We start from the raw sequence: 18,582 nt of genomic DNA on the forward strand, positions 1-18,582 counted from the left end.
TAGTCCTTTTCTTTTAAAAACTAAGCTGGAATTACTTAAGTCAATTTTTAATGCCATTCTGAAAGTATACATATGTAGGGAATTAGTATTGAAAACACTTTGTCAACTAAATCAGGCGGTCTTATGATTCTCCGCATGCCATATGCATCTGTTAAATGGCTGTACAATGAGGGTGCAAAGGCACCTACACAGTATCCTACCAGGGCCTAGAATAGGGCTGTTACACAGTGTGAATTCAGTTGCTAGCACACAAGTGGCCTCCAGGGAGTGTGCCTTAATGGTGCGATGCCATGTTCAAACAGACCTGTCGCTCATTGGACAGCTCAGTGGAGCAAGCAGATGTTCTTGTTCTGAAAGCTTCACTAGCCATGCAGCTCCCATCTCTGCAAAGCTACGCGGGGAGTGCCTCGCCCTTGCGCTTCAGCTGCGTCTTTGCTGCTGGGCATGGCCATGAGGAGCGTGCTCTTGGTCCTTGTGGTCCTTGTCTTGCTCTCCTATGTTCCACCAGGTAACACAGAAGCCCCTCCCCTGTAGAATTGGGAACAGCGACGGGAAAGGGGGTGTGAAGAAAAAAGCAGGGCTTGGAAAAGGAAGCTGAAAGAGGGAGGAACATGAGCAGAGGTGACACTCTGGGCTGTTTTGGAAATGGAGAAAAGACACTAAGGACATAGAATAGAAGGTGGCCTCTTCAGGGAAACAACCGGTTCTAGATTTGGTCTGTGAAGTCTGTGAAATTTGACAGGAAGGTTGGAGTGATGGTATTGCCAGAAGTGGGGCAGAGCAAAAAGATGATCTCTTAGAGGACACGGAGGACCTGGGCCTGAGAGGCAGGCTGTTCCTTAAGGAGTCTTAGAACTTGCCTCCCCACATTGGCCACCCATGTTATTTTACACTCATTTAGAAGCCAAGGCAGATTTTATGCTGAGCAGAATCCACAAACAGGGCTCATTGCTGAGATGTATTAAATCAACTTATAGCATAATGAGATTCTATGGATAATCAATTTGAGGGGTCAGAATTGATGTTCTCTGGACAGAAAGCAGCAAGTTGGTAACATTGAGAAGTGTCCACTTAAGTCACTAAAGTAGAGGTCCTCAAAATTGTTTGCTTGTTTTCTGAGGTCTGCAGAAAGCTCCCACCCTTTGGTTCAAACCTTCATATTTAAAAATGTATCCCTCAAGGGCCTCGTATGAAGGACTTAAAAGACAGATATGGATGAGGATCATTTTGAGACTATTGTTGCTATCCTGGCTGGTAGGACCTCCGGGTAGTTTGCACTGTCTCCACACTGGACCCCTCTGCCCCCAGAAAAGTGCCCAAGAGCTAGCAAGCATATGGCAGGAAAGTTTGCTTTCTAATGGCCCTTGGCCATTGGTATGACCATTGATTATTTTCATGCATTGATAATTTTCACACCACAAAGGCCCAACCCATGGTCTCATGGGGGCCGCGGGGTGGAGATGGTGATAGACTTAGCATGCAATCGTGGGTGATCAGCGGGTGACTCGGGGACATCCACCACCTCTTGAACCACTTTCCTTCTGCCCTTCCCCTACACCTTGGTGTCCAGAGGCACCTAGGTTTTAAGGTCTAGGAAAATCACTAGCAAGAGATCTAGGTCTATGTTCCAGGTATTTCAAACCATTTCATACTCATTATCCCACGGGATGCTCTTAAGTACCAGGCAATTAAGCACCTGCCAAAAAAGTCATGCAGAAGGTTATTGGGTGAATACGGGGTTAGAACCTTAGGCTTCTGAAATTCCAGTTTGGTGATCTTTTCTTCTCCTTCATGCTGGTGCTTTGATAATTACAAGCTGCCTTGAATAGCTATTCCAGACCCTGCATATCTCCTGATATGGGGCCTCTGCAGATTCCTGAGACTCCTCCGGTGTCTGAATGTCCTTTCTATAGCAAATAGTTCCAAGACAAATCTGTTGCACCCCGGTAATGGCACATAGTGGATGTGTGATTTGTGTAATTGTGGATTCATGTCATGGCTTATAATAAAGCCTCTGGAAAGTAAGGTAAGTGCAGGTGAAAAGGGAGCTTCTAGCCGTGAAACGTTTTGGCTATCTTAGGTTATGTCCAATGTAGCATTGAAAAATTAAAAGTATAGCTTTAAGTCTCACTTCTCCCTGGCAACGTGATACTGCAGGACATTAACTATGCATTTTCCTCTGTTTCTGTTGGCAGTTAGAAGTGGACCCAATGTATACTTAAGACGTGCTTTTGCTTCATGTTGGCGATTGAAAGGTTCTTGCAAGACAAAGTGTGGAACAAAAGAGCTGTATCATATTATGTGTGATACCAGAACTTTGTGCTGTATAAATAAAAAGGATTTGCCGATATTGGTTGGGAAATAGTTGGGATTATCTGAAATCTCCTGCTGTTTTCTCTTTATTGCCTCTCCTATGGAAATACTCCTCTAATTAAACTCCTTGTGTTCAGTATTCTCTCTTCTTATTAATTTATTACTCACCCAAAGTCTCAAGGACTTTTTTGAACTATAATATACAATTAGAAAAAATGTACAAATCCTAAGTGAGCATCTTGATGCATTGCACAAATCTAATGCACTGTATAACCAGCAAGTAGATCAGAAAGAAAGACAATCCCAACATCCCGGGTACTGCCAGTCACTGTGCCACACAGGGTAATCCCTGGCCCAGGTGTTTTTTATTTCTATAGTTTTAGGTAGTACAAGTGGTTTTGTGTTACATATATGTATTGTATGGTGGTGAAGCCTGGCTTTTTAGTGTACACATGACCCGAATAGCATACATTGTACTTAATAGGTAGTTCTTCATCCCTTACCCCCTCACCGTCTCCCCTTCTGAGTGTCCAATGTCCTTTACACCACTCTGTGGGACCATGCATACCCATAGCTTAGCTCCCCCTTATAAAATCGTCTAATTTATCTAGACAATTGTCTTCCAAACTGGTTGTACCAGTTTATACTCCCAACTACAGTGCTGCAAGTTCTTGTTGCTCTACCTTCTCATCCACGACTAGTATTTTCTGCCTTTCCCCCCCATTTCTAGAGAGTACAGAAAGATGAAATGTGGTGGTTTAATTTGTGCTTTGCTGATGACTAATGCAGCTGAGCACCTTTTCAGAGATGTTCATTGGCCAATTAGTTACCCTTATTTGTGATGCACCTGCTTGAGACTTTCATCCATTTTTCTACTGGGTCGTCTAACTTTTTCTACTCGGGAACCTACTAAGGAATACTCATTATTTGACATTGAAAACAATGAAAGATAAATTGATATTAAAAATATTTAAGTTGAAATTTTGAGTATGTTACAGTTTATAATGCATGGTTAAAGACATTTTGTACTGTTTTCTATGACCAGGCCATAAACATGTTTCTTTCTTTCTTTTTTTTTTTTTTTAGACAGAGTCTTACTCTGTTGCCAGGGCAAGAGTGCCATGGCATCAGCCTAGCTTGCAGCAACCTCAAACTCCTGGGCTCAAGTGATCCTCCTGCCTCAGCCTCCCAAGTAGCTGGGACTATAGGCACACACCACTGTGCCTGGCTAATTTTTTTCTACATATTTTTAGTTGGCCAATTAATTTATTTCTATTTTTAGTAGAGACTCATTCTTGCTCAGGCTGGCATAAACATGTTTCTATTCTTAAGTATTAAAATTTCTCATCATAAGCAAGGTAAAATAGTTAAGTTAATAAAGATTTAGCCTCCTTCTTTTTGAAAAGATTTCAGAAAGAATAAGGCAGTGAGAGAGAAGCAATGCTTCCACTATAACAAGGAGAAGAAGAATAGATTTGCTTTTGATTGGCACACTCCTAGAAGGTGACGCTATCAAAGTTTGGAGCTTTAAATAAACAGCAGCTGCTGTGATGGGTGAAATAGCCATCCTGTGCAGATTAAATCCTGAGACCTAACTCAACTCTTTTGACTCTTCCCAGGAAGGGACAAAGGCGATTATGCACATAGCCAAGTCATGTTCTCTATTTGATTTATTTCTGCTCTGATCTTTATTATTTCCTTCCTTCTGCCAACTTGGGGCTTACTTTGGTCTACATTTTCTAGTTCCTTGTGGTATAAAGTCAGGTTGTTGATTTGAGATCTTTCTTCTTTTTCAATGGAGGCATTTATTGCTATAAACTTCCCTCTTAGAACTGTTTTTTGCTCCATCCTCGTGTTTTCCTGTTACACCTTCATAAGGTTGGCTGGTAATGAAAACAGGGAGTCCAAATGGATTGAGACAGTTTATTAGTAACACATATGGAGAAGCCAGATCAGCATGTTGTTAGCTTCTTGACCCATGGGGTGACACCCAACCAGTGGGGTCAGACAATGGGCAGCCACGGTGGTCGTTACTTCGTGTCTGAGGGTCCAACATGAAACCCCAGCCAAGCAGTCTTATGGCCCGCAGCTGAGCCCTAGGGACTGACATGGACAGTCCCATTGCTCAACTGAAACCAGGGAGGCAGATGAGGAGTTACCCGTGACAGCCCGTCACACGGTGGCCTCTCTCCTTCTGTTTCAAGAAGAACTTCTGGGTCAGGCCCAGTCAAAACTCAGGCCGGCCTGCTGGTACACCCTGCAGGAGAGATGTGCAAGGTGGTCTGCAGGCCAGGGCAGACCTGCTCCTCTGCAGATGGGAGGTTCATAGAAGAGATAAACAGGGAGCTGAAGGTTTGGTGGGGCAGGAAGATGTTTCTGTTGAAGCCTCTCTGAACAATTACGATATCCTTTCTGTGATTAGAGGGAGAAATAGGCACTGAAGAGGGCATTGGATAGTATTTTGAAGGGAGAAAATATATTCTAAGTTGTTTTCGTGAAAAGCCTAGCTCTCTTTAAAGAAGGCTACGGTTCAGCTCTTCAAATCTGAGGTTGTAAGACTCTGGTGCCTTATAAGAAATGCTGAAAAATGATCTGAATTCGTGGCTTGGTGGAAGATGGGAGGGTTGGGGGCCTTCAGGTTCGGTGACACGAGTCTCCCACATCAGGGCTCAGGATTTCCTGTGATGCAACATTCCAGCTGAAAGGTGCAGTAGGCAACTAACATTTCACTGGAGTAGCACTCGAGTCTGCAGGTGCCCCCTTTGTAGCATTCCTTGTGCATTTCTGATGATAGCGGGTTTAAACCTGGAAGGAAAGTGAATAACTCACTACAGCTCTTTTTTGGCTATCGAATGACTAGGCCTTTGAGTTTTATCCAGTTGGATTCCAAGGGGACTTGGTCAGAAGGATTGATTCTGTAATTAAAAAAAAAAAAAAGAAAAAGAACTAGTGCTATAGGCCGAATTGTGTCACCTCAAAATTCGTATGCTGAAACCCTAACCTCGATGTGACTATGTTTGGGCAAAGGGCCTTTAGGAGACAATTGAAGTTAAACAAGGTCATAAGGGTGGAACCCTAGTCTAGTAAGATGGGTAGACTAACCCCATAGGATTGATGGCCTCATTGGTGGAGGACACAGCAGGTAGATGGCCTCCACAAGACAGGAAGAGAGGCCTCACCTGAAACTGAATCGGCCAGCACCTTGATCTTGGACTTTCCACTTCCAGAACCATGAGAAAACATTTTGTTTAAGCCACACAGTCTGTAGTATTTTGTTATGGCAGCCTGAGCTAATACAACTAATAACTAAGGAGTCTGTCTGAGTTGGTCAGTTAATATAATCCAAACAATCAACTTAGCTACTATGCTCATAGTCATTGATTCATTATTAATTATTCAAATATTTAATTGTTTAATCATTATTATTTATTCATTTCTAAAACAGTTTTTATGAATCCTGTGAATTAGGTACTGTTGAGGTACAGATCTAAGTATGACACAGACCCTTCTGTCCAGACAAAAAGAGAAGAAACACAAAATATCTCTGAAAAAAGACAAAAATGTGACAAGTGCAGTGAAGTATTTACAACGTGGAAAGGTCTTATGAGTTTGGAGGAGGATGAAATCAATTCTGAAGAACTGGGAAGTCTTACTGGAGCTCAAGGCATTTGAGCAACGCTTACAATTTTGTAGACAGGCTACTCCTCACAATGATCAAACATGGTTGTTTCTCTATTTTTATATGCAAGAAGGTAAGAGTGCCAATATTTGGTCATCCATAGAAATTTTGAGCCCATACACCCGCTATCCAAGTCATCATGCCCTGGAGGATAATTATTCTACAGGAAAAAGAAGGGACCAAGTCTAGTTAGTTGGCAAGATGGAAGCCCAAGAGGATAATCTGTGACACTTTTGGGAAGATGAGATACAATGCAATGCTGTATGCAATGAGACAATAAATGCCTATGGAAATGACATGCTGTGGGAACTAGAAGGCACTCTAGGGAATGTGGTAGACTAGATAGGGTTGCTGAGTGTCTGGGGGCCATAAATGCTTCACCATAAGCCATAGCAGAGCTGGTCCCACCCACAGCTTCAAGAGGCCTGGGACCTACGCATCCTTAAATTCGGGTCGCATGGCTCACCCAGCCCTGAGGCTTATGCTCACGGCATGAACACTGGGGCTCAGTCAGTAATATCAGGTGAAGAGAACATTCAAGATGAGACTTTGAAAGTCAGAAAGAACATGGTCAAGCTAGAGGGCAAGGCCAGTCCTGTTTCCCTGGCTGCCACCTCATCAGATCAGCCATTTCTCCTACTGCAGAAAGCTCAGTAATTCCCTTGAAACAAGCGGTTCCAAATCTGTTTCTCATGTAACTAAGGGACTCCTAAACAATACATTGACTGTAAGCAATCTGGTATATTAGAAAGCCTAGCAAATTGTCTTATCACTATTTACTGGTTTTAACTATTATACCGGGAAACATTCTTGAACTAGAGGTAGAACCGCAGTGGCAAAACAGGACAGGTATTAATAATGAGAATATAATGATCATCATCACGAGCCCGGTACTTTTCATATTACGTATAGGCCTGTTCTGTGCATTATCCCATTTGATCCTTGCAAGACTCTTAATTTCCATTTTGTAAATGAGGAAACTAAGGCTCAGAGAGGCTCAGACCTTTTCCCTAAGTTGCACAACTCAAGGGCTGGATAACCAAGATTCAAACTTAGGTCTTGCTGACGTCAAAGCTGGTGGATGCTTTTTCTACTTTGGAAATTAAAAGGCCCGGGGCAGGAGTACATGTAGAGGGTTGTTTAGTGGCATTGTTCTTCCCGATGAAGCACCCCTCCGCCAGGAAGATTCCCATTTACCTGCTGTCACTGGATCCCAAAGGAAGAGCCAGGCAATCACAACCAGGAGAGGTTTCATGGCCGGGAGCGTCTGTGGAGGAGGTGGCTGGCAGGGTCTGAGACCCGCCTCCAGGGAACAGACAGAAGGGCAGGTTGAGCACCCTCCTGTGTGCACCTCTCAGGTCTGGGGAACGCACTGCTCAAGGTAGATACGCTACACTGAGCACGCCCAGCAGCTGTGAACCTGACAGCCCTTTCCTGTTTGACAGCTTTTGCCATCCACAAAGGCGCTGCTACCCGACCTGGGCTTTCCAAAAGTATTCACGGATGCCTGAGAACTATATGCTTTTTCTTTTTTAAGTGAATAGAATTAAATTGTGTTCAGTTTTTATTTTACAATAAAAATTAAAATGCTAACTTTAGAAAATTTGCAAAATATTAACAAGAATAAGGAAGGAAAAGTTATACTAGGACATCATCTCTCAGAGACAACCTGTGCATTTCTTAGAGTTTCATCTACACCTAGCTTGTTGTTTAATATTTTGTTTTGCATAGTTACAAACTTATTATTCTTGTAATTAGGTATCTTTCTTTTGTAACTTGATATATACTATGTATCAGTGTCTCTAGAAACTCTTCATAAATAGTAATTTTAAATGAACAAAATTTCATCAAGGTCATCCTTAAATAATTGTCACTATTTTAAAGAAACATCTTTATTGAAGTGTAAATGACATACAATAAACAATATAAAATATTTTAAAAGTATACAATTTGATACATATTGACATATGTATAATTTTGTGAAACCATCATCATATTCAAGATGATGAATATATCCATTCCCCCCAACATTTCTTCATGCCTTCTGTAATACTTCTCTCCTGAGCCACCTCCTTCACCCACCCCTTTCTCCAGGCAACCACTTTTTATGTGGACACTATAGATTAGTTTGCATTTTCTTGAAATTTTACGTGAATGAAATCATACATTATGTACTCTTTCTTGTTGGGTTTCTTTCACTCAGCATAATTATCTGAGATTCATCCATTCTATAAAATGTATCAGTTGTTCATTGTCATTGCTGAGAACTGTTGTATGGCTATACATTGGTGTGTTTATTCAGTCACCCAGCGATAGGACATTTGATTGTTCCCAGTTTTTGGCTGATTTCCCTCTTGGCTAATTTCCCCCTGTGGGAGGTGGTCCTGAGTGAGTAGTAACCTAAATAAATGCAAGCACTCATTTTAAGGAACTGTCAGCCTTTGGTCTTGCAAGCTAAAGCCTTCCACAGTTAGGAAAAGGAAAACTTCAGGGTCTGGGCTTTTAGAAGGACCAGAAGGGCAGAAAATCTCCAGGAAAGTGGGGCCCATTATAAAGGACACCATTTGCACTTCATTTTTACAATTATGACATTGTTTGGTGGGCTGCTTTGTTTATGCATGTTTCTTACATTAGCAATTGAGCTCGTACAGGATAAGGGTTCTTCTGTGTAAGTCACTTTTGTAATCTTTAGTGCTGGACATCTTCTGTTTGCCCTTCACACCTGCCCTCCTGCCTCCCCTACCCTGCTCCCTAAAGGTACAATTTGGCCTCTCATCTGCCTCTATCCCCCCCCCCCCGCCCACTAGCAAATGCTTGTAAATAAAATCATCTTGATGTCAGAGCTTAATGCTGTGCATTGTTCTTATCTTTTTGAATTAACACCTATTGCTCTGTAGCAAGGTAGCCGCAAAATTTAGCAGCTTAAAACACTAAACACTGGCTGGGTGTGGTGGCTCACATCTATAATCCTAGCACTCCCTAGCACTCTTGGAGGCTGAGGCAGGATTGCTCAAGGTCAGGAGTTCAAGACCAGTCTGAGCAAGAGCAAGATCCCATCTCTACTAAAAATAGAAATTAATTGGCCAACTAAAAAAATATAGAAAAAATTAGCCAGGCATGGTGGCGCATGCCTGTAGTCCCAGCTACTTGGGAGGCTGAGGCAGTAAGATCACTTGAGCCCAGGAGTTTGAGGTTGCTGTGAGCGAGGCTGACGCCATGACACTCTAGCCCGGGCAACAGAATGAGACTCTGTCTCCAAAAAAAAAAAGACACTAAACATTTATTATTTCATGGATTTTTTGGGTCTAGGGAATCCAGATTAAGTGGGTGCCTCCGCCTCAAGTTCTCTCACCTGCTGTGGGCCGGGTCTTGCGTTTCATCTGCAAACTTGGCCAGGGGAGGATTCGCTTCCAACCTCACTCACGTGCTTGTTGGGAAGACTCAGTCCTTTGTGAGCAGTTAGACCAAGGTCTGTATTTCCTCACTGTCAGCTGGAGGCCTCCTTCTCTTCCCTACCGAGTTTACCTTTGCATGGGGCAGACCACAGCATGGCAGCTGGCTTCTGTCAGTGCCAGGGAAGAGAGAGTGAGAAGGGGTGAGCACCACAAGAGTCATTGTCTTTTTGTAATCTAATCTTGAAGATGACGTCCCATCGCTCTTGCTATGCTTTATCCATTAGATGTGAGTCGCTGTGTTGGCCTCCATTCCTGGGGAGAGGGTTACCTACAGGCATAAATCCCAAGAGGCAGAGATCATTGGAGGCTCTCCTAGAAGCAAACTAAGCCACATCTGGATTTCTTTTGGGAAATTTCTCACTAACTTTTTAGACCCCCATTGCTTTTAGAAACATTCTGAAACATTTCTTCTGCTTTATTTTTTTCCTATTTTCAAAAGTCTAAAAACTTAGTTCATCATTCCTGTATTCTAAATGTCGTGTACTTCTTGCCCTCCACAATAAAGAAGGAAACAGAGGGCTTCTGCCTTTCCAGAGACTATGTTTTCATTGGGTACTGGAAGGAACTCTTGTATTCAGATTTTATGATATATTTTGGAGAATGCAGATGAATTAAGAGGGCAGTTCAGTCCTTAAACCATGTCTTTTTTTTTTTTTTTTAGTTATCAGATGGAAGTTTTTATAATGTAATTTTCCAAAATTTTTACTTACATAAGGTTTCAAGCATACAGACTATCTCTGCTCAGTGAACATGCATTTGTACGTACATACATGTCACACAGACACACACATCGTTACCATTACCACGAAAGGTAATTGCTATCTGGAAAATAGTACATATATTTTCTGTACATGTTTTTGTACTTTCTAGCTTGCATGCATTCATACACATACATGCAATACAAACACATAAAAGCACAAATCTATGTATATATATGCATAAGCAGTATATCATATTACTTTTTATGTAAGATGCATATTCATATTATATATTGAAATATGTGCATTACCAGTATATCATATTACTTTGTGTTTTATTTATTTATTTTTTATTTATTTTTTTTTAATTTTTTAATTTTTTTTTATTTTGGCATATTATGGGGGTACAGATTTTAAGGTTTCAATAAATGCCCATTTCCCCCCTCCCCCCAAAAGTCTGAGTCTCCATCATGACCATCCCCCAGATGGTGCACATCTCACTCATTATGTATGTATATACCCGCCCCCCTCCCCCCTCCCACCTCCCTAATACCCTATTACTGTAGCACCTATGTGTCCACTTAGGTGCTACTCAGTTAATACCAGTTTGCTGGAGAATATATCTGGTGCTTGTTTTTCCATTCTTGGGATACTTCACTTAGTTGTATGGGTTCCAGCTCTAACCAGGAAAATATAAGATGTGCTATATCACCATTGTTTCTTAGAGCTGAATAGTACTCCATGGTATACATATACCACATTTTATTAATCCATTCTTGGATTGCTGGGCACTTGGGCTGTTTCCACAGCCTTGCAATTATGAATTGTGCTGCTATAAACATTCGAGTGCAGGTGTCTTTTTTGTAGAGTGTCACTGGATCATTTGGGTAGATGCCCAGCAATGGGATTGCTGGATCAAATGGTAGATTCACTTGTATCGCTTTAAGGTATCTCCATATTGCTTTCCACAGAGGTTGAACTAGTTTGCAGTCCCACCAGCAGTGTGGGATTGTTCCTCTCTCTCCGCAACCACGCCAGCATTTATTGTTTGGAGATTTTTTGATAAAGGCCATTCTCACTGGGGTTAAGTGATATCTCATTGTGGTTTTGATTTGCATTTCCCTGATGATTAGCGATGTTGAGCATTTCTTCATATGTTTGTTGGCCATTCTTCTGTCTTCTTTAGAAAAATTTCTGTTCAAGTCCTTTGCCCACTTTTTAATAGGGTTATTTGATTTTTTCTTCCTAATTTTCGTGAGTTCTAAGTATACTCTAGTTATCAGTCCCTTATCGGATGCATAGGATGCAAACATTTTCTCCCATTCTGTAGGTTGTCTGTTTACTTTCATGACTGTTTCTTTGGCTGTGCAGAAGCTTTTTAGTTTGATCATGTCCCATTTATTTATTTTTGTTGCTGCTGTGATTGCCTTTGGGGACTTCTTCATAAACTCTTTGCCCAGGCCGATGTCTAGGAGAGTGTTTCCAACTTTTTCCTCTAGAGTTCTAATAGTTTCATATCTTAGGTTTAAGTCTGTTATCCAGCGTGAGTTGGTTTTTGTGAGAGGTGAAAGGTGTGGGTCCTGTTTTAGCCTTCTACAGGTGGCCATCCAGTTTTCCTAGCACCATTTATTGAAGAGGGATTCTTTTCGACAGCGTATGTTTTTGTCTGCTTTGTCAAAGATTAGATGGCTATATGAGGATGGTTTTATATCAGGATTCTCACATCTGTTCCACTGGTCAATATTCCTGTTTTTGTGCCAATACCATATTGTTTTAATTACTACAGCTTTGTAGTATAGTTTGATATCTGGCATATTAATGCCTCCCATTTTGTTTTTGTTGCCTAGAATTGCTCTTGATATTAGGGTCTTCTTTGGTTCCATACGAAGCGTAAAATTATTTTTTCTATATCTGTGAAGAATGCTGATGGGATTTTAATAGGTATTGCATTGAATCTGTAGATCAGTTTGGGTAGTATAGACATTTTGATGATATTGAGTCTGCCGATCCACGAGCATGGTATGGATTTCCATCTGTTTACATCCTCTGCTATTTCCTTCCTCAATGTTTCATAGTTCTCCCTGTAGAGGTCTTTTACCTCCTTGGTTAAGTAAATTCCTAGGTACTTTAATTTCTTTGTTGCTATTGTGAAAGGAATTGAGTCTTTGATTTGGTTCTCAATTAGATTGTTGTTGGCGTATATGAATGCCTCTGATTTCTGTGTATTGATTTTGTATCCTGAGACTTTACTAAATTCATTGATCAGTTCCAGGAGTTTCCTGGTTGAATCCTTGGGGTTTTCTAGATACAATATCATATCATCAGCAAACAGTGAAAGTTTGATCTCTTCTGCCCCTATTTGGATACCTTTGATTCCATTTTCCTGTCTGATTGCTGTAGCCAAGACTTCCAGCACTATGTTGAACAGAAGTGGAGATAGTGGGCAGCCTTGTCTGGTTCCAGTTCTAAGTGGGAATGATTTCAATTTTTCCCCATTCAGTATGATGTTGGCTATGGGTCTGTCATATATGGCTTGTATCATTTTTAGATATGTCCTTTCTATGCCTATTTTCTTAAGTGTTCGTATCATGAAAGGGTGTTGAATTTTGTCAAAAGCTTTTTCTGCATCTATTGAAAGAATCATGTGGTCTTTGTTTTTGCTTCTGTTTATGTGGTGAATTGCATTTATAGATTTACGTATGTTGAACCATCCCTGCATCCCTGGGATGAAGCCCACTTGGTCGTGGTGGATTATTTTTTTGATAAGTGTCTGGATTCGGTTAGCTAAGATTTTGTTGAAAATTTTTGCATCTATATTCATTAGGGATATTGGTCTGTGGTTTTCTTTTTTTTGTTGCATCCTTTCCTGGTTTTGGTATCAGAGTAATATTCGCTTCATAAAAGGTGTCAGGGAGGTTTCCGTTCTTCTCGATGTTGTGGAATAGTTTCTGCAAGATAGGTACTAGTTCTTCTTTGTAAGTATGGTAAAATTCAGGTGTGAAGCCATCTGGACCGGGACTTTTCTTTTTAGGGAGATTTTTAATTGCTGTTTCTATTTCAGCTGTTGAGATTGGTCTGTTCAGGGAATCTATTTCTTCCTGGTTGAGCCTAGCGAGGGTGTGTGTTTCTAGAAATTTGTCCATTTCCTCCACATTTTTCAGTTTGTGTGCATAAAGATTTTTGTAGTATTCATAAATTGTATCTTGTATCTCTTTGGGATCAGTTGTGATATCTCCTTTTTTATTCCTGATGGAGCTTATTAGAGATTTCTCTTTTCTGCTTTTCGTTAGCTTAGCCAACGGCGTGTCAATCTTGTTTATTTTTTCAAAGAACCAACTTTTTGTTTTATTAATCTCCTGAATAGCTTTCCTGTTTTCAATTTTGTTTAGTTCTGATTTGATCTTGTTGATTTCACTTCTTCTGCTGGGTTTGGGGTTGGTCTGTTCTTCTTTTTCCAGCTCTTTGAGTCGTTTCATTAGATTGTCTATTTGTGATCTTCTTGCCTTTTGGTTATAGTCATTTATGGAGATAAACTTTCCTCTCAGAACTGCTTTAGCTTTGTCCCAGAGGAGTTGATAACTTGTCTCTCCATTGTCGTTTTCTTCATAGAACTTTTTTATTTCCGTCTTGATTTCTTCATTTATGAAGTAATCATTTAGTAGGAGGTTGTTTAATTTCCACGTTTTTATGTAGAAATGTGTGTTTCTGTTAGGGTTGATTTCTAGTTTTATTCCACTGTGATCTGAGAAGGTACATGGTATAATTTCTATTTTTTTAAAGATCTTGAGATTTTCTTTGTGTCCTAGGATATGGTCAATCTTAGAGAATGTCCCGTGAGCTTATGAGAAGAACGTATATTCAGTGGATTTTGGGTAGAATGTTCTGTAGATGTCTGTCAGACCCAATTGTTCTAGAGTTTTGTTTAAGTCCATTATTTCTTTGTTAATTTTCTGTTTGGAGGATCTGTCTCGTGCCGTCAGTGGGGTGTTGAAATCTCCGGCGATGATGGAGTTGCTATTAATCCATTTGCTTAGCTCCAGTAAGGTTTGCTTTATGAATCTGGGTGCACCTAAGTTGGGTGCATATATATTTAAAATTGTTATCTCTTCTTGTTGGACTGTGCCCTTCACCATTATATAATGACCCTCTTTGTCTTTCACTACTTTTGTGGGTTTAAAAACTAAATCGTCTGAAATTAGAACTGCCACACCAGCCTTGTTTTGGCTTCCATTTGCTTGTAATATTGATCTCCACCCTTTTATTTTTAGTCTAGATGCATCCTTGCAGGTTAGATGTGTTTCCTGAAGACAGCATATACTTGGCCTGTATTTTCTTATCCATTCAGCCAGCCTATGTCTCTTGAGAGGAGAGTTTAAGCCATTCACATTTATTGAGAGAACTGATAGGTAAGGTAGATTACTGATCATTCTGTTGGGTTGGATGTTGTTGCTATGATTTCTGTCTTGAGCCATTGTAATATGTGGCCTTTAACATCTTTGGGTTTTGGTTGTTTTTATATTCGTGGGTTATTATTATGATGTTCCGTGCATAACGCTGTTGTAAGTACTTCTTGTAGGGCTGGTCTTGTCTTGGTGAATTCTCTGAGCCTTTGCTTGTCTGAGAATGTTTTTATTTCTCCTTCATATACGAAGCTTAGTTTTGCAGGGAATAATATTCTAGGCTGGGCATTGTTTTGTTTCAAAAGAGTGAGAATGGGGGCCCAGTCTCTCCTTGCTTGTAAAGTCTCATTAGAGAAGTCTGATGTTATTCGAATTGGCTTTCCCTTGTATGTTACTTGCTTCTTTTGTCTTACAGCTCTTAGAAGGGCCTCTTTAGTTGATACTTTGGTCAGTCTGATGACTGCATGTCGTGACGTCTTCCTGTTAGCGTTGAATCTCCCAGGGGTCCTCTGAGCTTCTTGAACTTGTATATCAAGATTTTTAGCAAGGCCTGGGAAATTTTCCTCTATTATATCTTCAAACAGCTTGTCCAACCCTTGAGTGTTGTCTTCTTCCCCTTCTTGTAACCCTATGACCCTCACATTAGGTTTCTTCACATAATCCCACATCTCTTGTAGGCTTTGCTCTTTTCTCTTGTTTCTCTGCTCTATTTCTGTGACTGATTTATTTAATTGGAGGGTGTTATCTTCAAGCTCTGAGATTCTTTCTTCTGTTTCATCTACCTTGTTCTTGAGACTTTCCACTGTATTTTGTAGTTCCTTGAATTGATTCTTCATTTCCAGGAGTTCGGTTACACTTTTCTTCAATGTGTCTATTTCTTTTCCCATATCCTGGAGACTTTTTGTGGCTCCTTTGTGTTGGTTATTGAGTTGTTGTTGCAGCTGGGTGAGTGTTCTTATGATCCACATACGAAATTCCTCTTCTGTCATATTGGTTGCCTGATTTTGGCCGGTGTCCGTTTCTAGGGGGCTGGTGCTCCTCTTTGGGGGTGTGTTTTCCGTTTGGTTCTTCATATTTCCTGAGTTCTTTCGCTGATTTCTTCCCATGTCGATCAGTTGTTGTTTCTTTCCTTAGGTTATTGTTTGGGTATTCATACACCTTGTTTAGTTTCTGAGGCGTTAGGTGGTGCCTGTGGGTGAAATTGGACCACTCCCTGTAGATTGAGTCAGTGGGTGCCGTGGAAAGGCTGTGCAAGATGCCGTCCCTGTCAGTAGGTGGCGTTCGCTTGGAGGAACAGGCTATGGTGTTGATTTTGAGTCCTGTTATCAGCTCTCGTTCTGGGCGGAGCTGGGTTGGGTAAGCCTGCCCTCAGGCCGTTAGCAGGGATCAAAGTTCTGTTCTTTGCTTCCAGGGAAAGCTGTCAGGGCGGGGCTGGAATGGTCCCGCTCAGCCAGAAAATCTGTGTGTGGGGGTGGGGCTGTCTGAGACCCGCAGTCTGGAGCGGGCCTTGCTTCTTTCCACCCTCCCCAACTCCGCAGCTACTCCTGGGCCTCTGCCAGCAGGCCAGACCACAAGCCACCAGGCCTCCCCGGACTGTGATGCCGGTGGGGAGGTTCCCTGCACAGGAACGCCACCTGGGTTGGGCGCACGGCCTCCTCCTGGAAGGAGGGTTGCCCTCTAGGACACCGATCCACCCCTGGAGGCACACACACCTCAGTAGGCTGTTCACGTATAACCCTTCTGTGCCCCGGGCAATGCTATCCCTCGGTGCAGGGGATCTGGTCTGCAGGTCTGACCTCTGGGTCCCAGAGTTCAAACTGTATTCCCACCAGGGAGAGGATTTCCGGTCCTAATTCACCCACAGGGAGCCCAAGCTGGGTCTATGTCTCTCAGCCTCTGAGTTGGCACCGTTTTCCTGGGAACACGGTGCCAGCAGCACCTGGGAGTGCGGGCGGGGTCCCAAATGGGAAGGTCCCATTCCCTGGAGGTGCCTCTGGCTGGTGGCTGTATTGTCTCTCTGGGCAGCCGCGGGTAGGGTCGGCAGAGGGGAGGAGGAGGCAATATGGCGCCTGTCGCGCGGCTCGGGTCTGTGCACACGGAGGTGCCCGGAGGAAGTTGGGAACCTGGTGCCACGTCTGCTACAGGCTCACCGTTGGCAGGCGGCGGCGGTATCTGGGCTGGTGTCCGCAGGTCTCTCCACCCGCTGGGGAGCCCACCAGCAGTCCCAAATACAGGGGAGGGGAAACAGCAAATCCACCTACCCTTGCCGCTGGTCTCCGGGCTGCTCCGGTGGTCTCAGTCTCCATTTCTCCTCCGCAGCCTCCTCCCTTGGAGTCTCCCGGGGTCTCAGGTACCCCTCCTTCTGGCCCTTGTCTGCTGTATGCTCGTCTTCTTGCTTCTTTCCTCTAATTTCTGCTAGAATCTGTCTTTTATGCAGAGACACTCTGTCTGGTGGTGTTATTCGTACGCCATCTTGCTCTGCCAGGGGGTTGTTTAATTTCCACGTTTTTTTGTGTAGAAATGTGAGTTTCTGTTACGGTTGATTTCTACTTTTATTCCACTGTGATCCGAGAAGGTACATGGTATGATTTCTATTTTTTTAAATTTCTTGAGATTTACTTTGTGTCCTAGGATATGATCAATCTTAGAAAATGTCCCATGAGCTGATGAGAAGAATGTATATTCAGTGGATTTGGGGTAGAATGTCCTGTAAATGTCTGTCAGACCCAATTGTTCTAGAGTTTAGTTTAAGTCCATTATTTCTTTATTCATGTTCTGTTTGTAGGATCTGTCTTGTTCCGTCAGTGGGATGTTGAAATCTCCGGTGATTATGGAGTTGCTGTGAATCAATTTGCTTAGATCCAGTAAGGTTTGCTTTATGAAACTTGGTGCACCTCAGTTGGTTGCCTATATATTTAAAATTGATATCTCTTCTTGTTGAAGTGTGCCCTTCACCATTATATAAAGACCCTCTTTGTCTTTCACTACTTTTGTTAGTTTAAAAACTAAGTCGTCTGAAATTAGAACTGCCACGCCAGCCTTCTTTTGGTTTCCCCTTGCCTGGAATACTGATCTCTCTTTTACTTTTAGCCTAGATGCATCCTTGCAGGTTAGATGTGTTTCCTGAAGACAGCATAGACTTGGCCTGTATTTTCTTATCCATTCAGCCAGCCTGTGCCTCTTGAGTGAAGAGTTCAAGCCATTCACATTTATTGAGAGAACTGATAGGTAAGGTAGATTACTGTTCATTCTGTCGGTTGGATGTTGTTGCTTTAATTTCTCTCTTGAGCCATTGTATTATCTGGCCTTTAATCTTTGGGTTTTGGTTGTTTTTATATTCGTGAATTTTTATTATGGTCTTCCGTGCGTAACACTGTTTTGAGTACTTCTTGTAGGGCTGGTCTTGTCTTGATGAATTCTCTGAGCCTTTGCTTATCTGAGAATGTCTTTATTTCTCTTTCATATACGAAGCTTAGTTTTGCAGGGAATAAGATTCTAGGCTGATCATTGTTTTGTTTCAGAAGAGTGAGAATGGGGCCCCAGTCTCTCCTTGCTTGTAAAGTCTCATTAGAGAAGTCTGGTGTTATTCGAATTGGCTTTCACTTGTATGTTACTTGCTTCTTTTGTCTTACAGCTCTTAGAAGGGCCTCTTGAGTTGATATTTTGGTCATTCTGATGACTGCATGTTGTGACATCTTCCTGTTTGTATTGAATCTTTCAGGGGTCGTCTTTGCTTCTTGAACATGTATATCGAGATTTTTAGCAAGGCCTGGGAAATTTTCCTCTATTATATCTTCAAATAGCTTGTCCAACCCTTGAGTGTTGTCTTCTTCCCCTTCTTGTAACCCTATGACCCTCACATTAGGTTTCTTCACATAATCCTACATCTCTTGTAGGCTTTGCTCTTTTATCTTGTTTCTCTGCTCTGTCTCTGTGACAGTTTTATTTAGTTTGAGGGTGTTATCTTCAATCTCTGAGATTCTTTCTTCTGTTTGATGTACCCTGTTGTTGAGACTTTCCACTGTATTTTGTAGTTC

At 41.9% G+C, this 18,582-nt stretch overlaps 2 protein-coding genes across 2 annotated transcripts; one reads left to right on the forward strand and one right to left on the reverse strand.

Annotated features, from left to right (window-relative positions):
• Positions 1–444: 444 nt before the first annotated feature.
• Positions 445–2,451, forward strand: DEFB135 (defensin beta 135). The gene is made up of 2 exons (XM_020282775.2): positions 445–508; positions 2,196–2,451. Exons 1-2 carry the CDS (start codon positions 445–447, stop codon positions 2,363–2,365), a joined length of 234 nt encoding a protein of 77 aa, XP_020138364.1. The 3' UTR covers positions 2,366–2,451.
• A 2,524-nt stretch (positions 2,452–4,975) lies between these two features.
• Positions 4,976–7,247, reverse strand: DEFB134 (defensin beta 134). Its single transcript, XM_020282804.1, has 2 exons — positions 7,190–7,247; positions 4,976–5,118 (listed from the first exon to the last, which is right to left on the reverse strand). The coding sequence occupies exons 1-2, from the start codon at positions 7,245–7,247 to the stop codon at positions 4,976–4,978; spliced, it is 201 nt and encodes a 66-aa protein (XP_020138393.1).
• Between the last annotated feature and the right edge of the window lie 11,335 nt (positions 7,248–18,582).

The sequence above is a fragment of the Microcebus murinus genome, chromosome 24, assembly GCF_040939455.1.
Source record: "Microcebus murinus isolate Inina chromosome 24, M.murinus_Inina_mat1.0, whole genome shotgun sequence".
Classification (NCBI taxonomy): Eukaryota; Metazoa; Chordata; class Mammalia; order Primates; family Cheirogaleidae; genus Microcebus; species Microcebus murinus.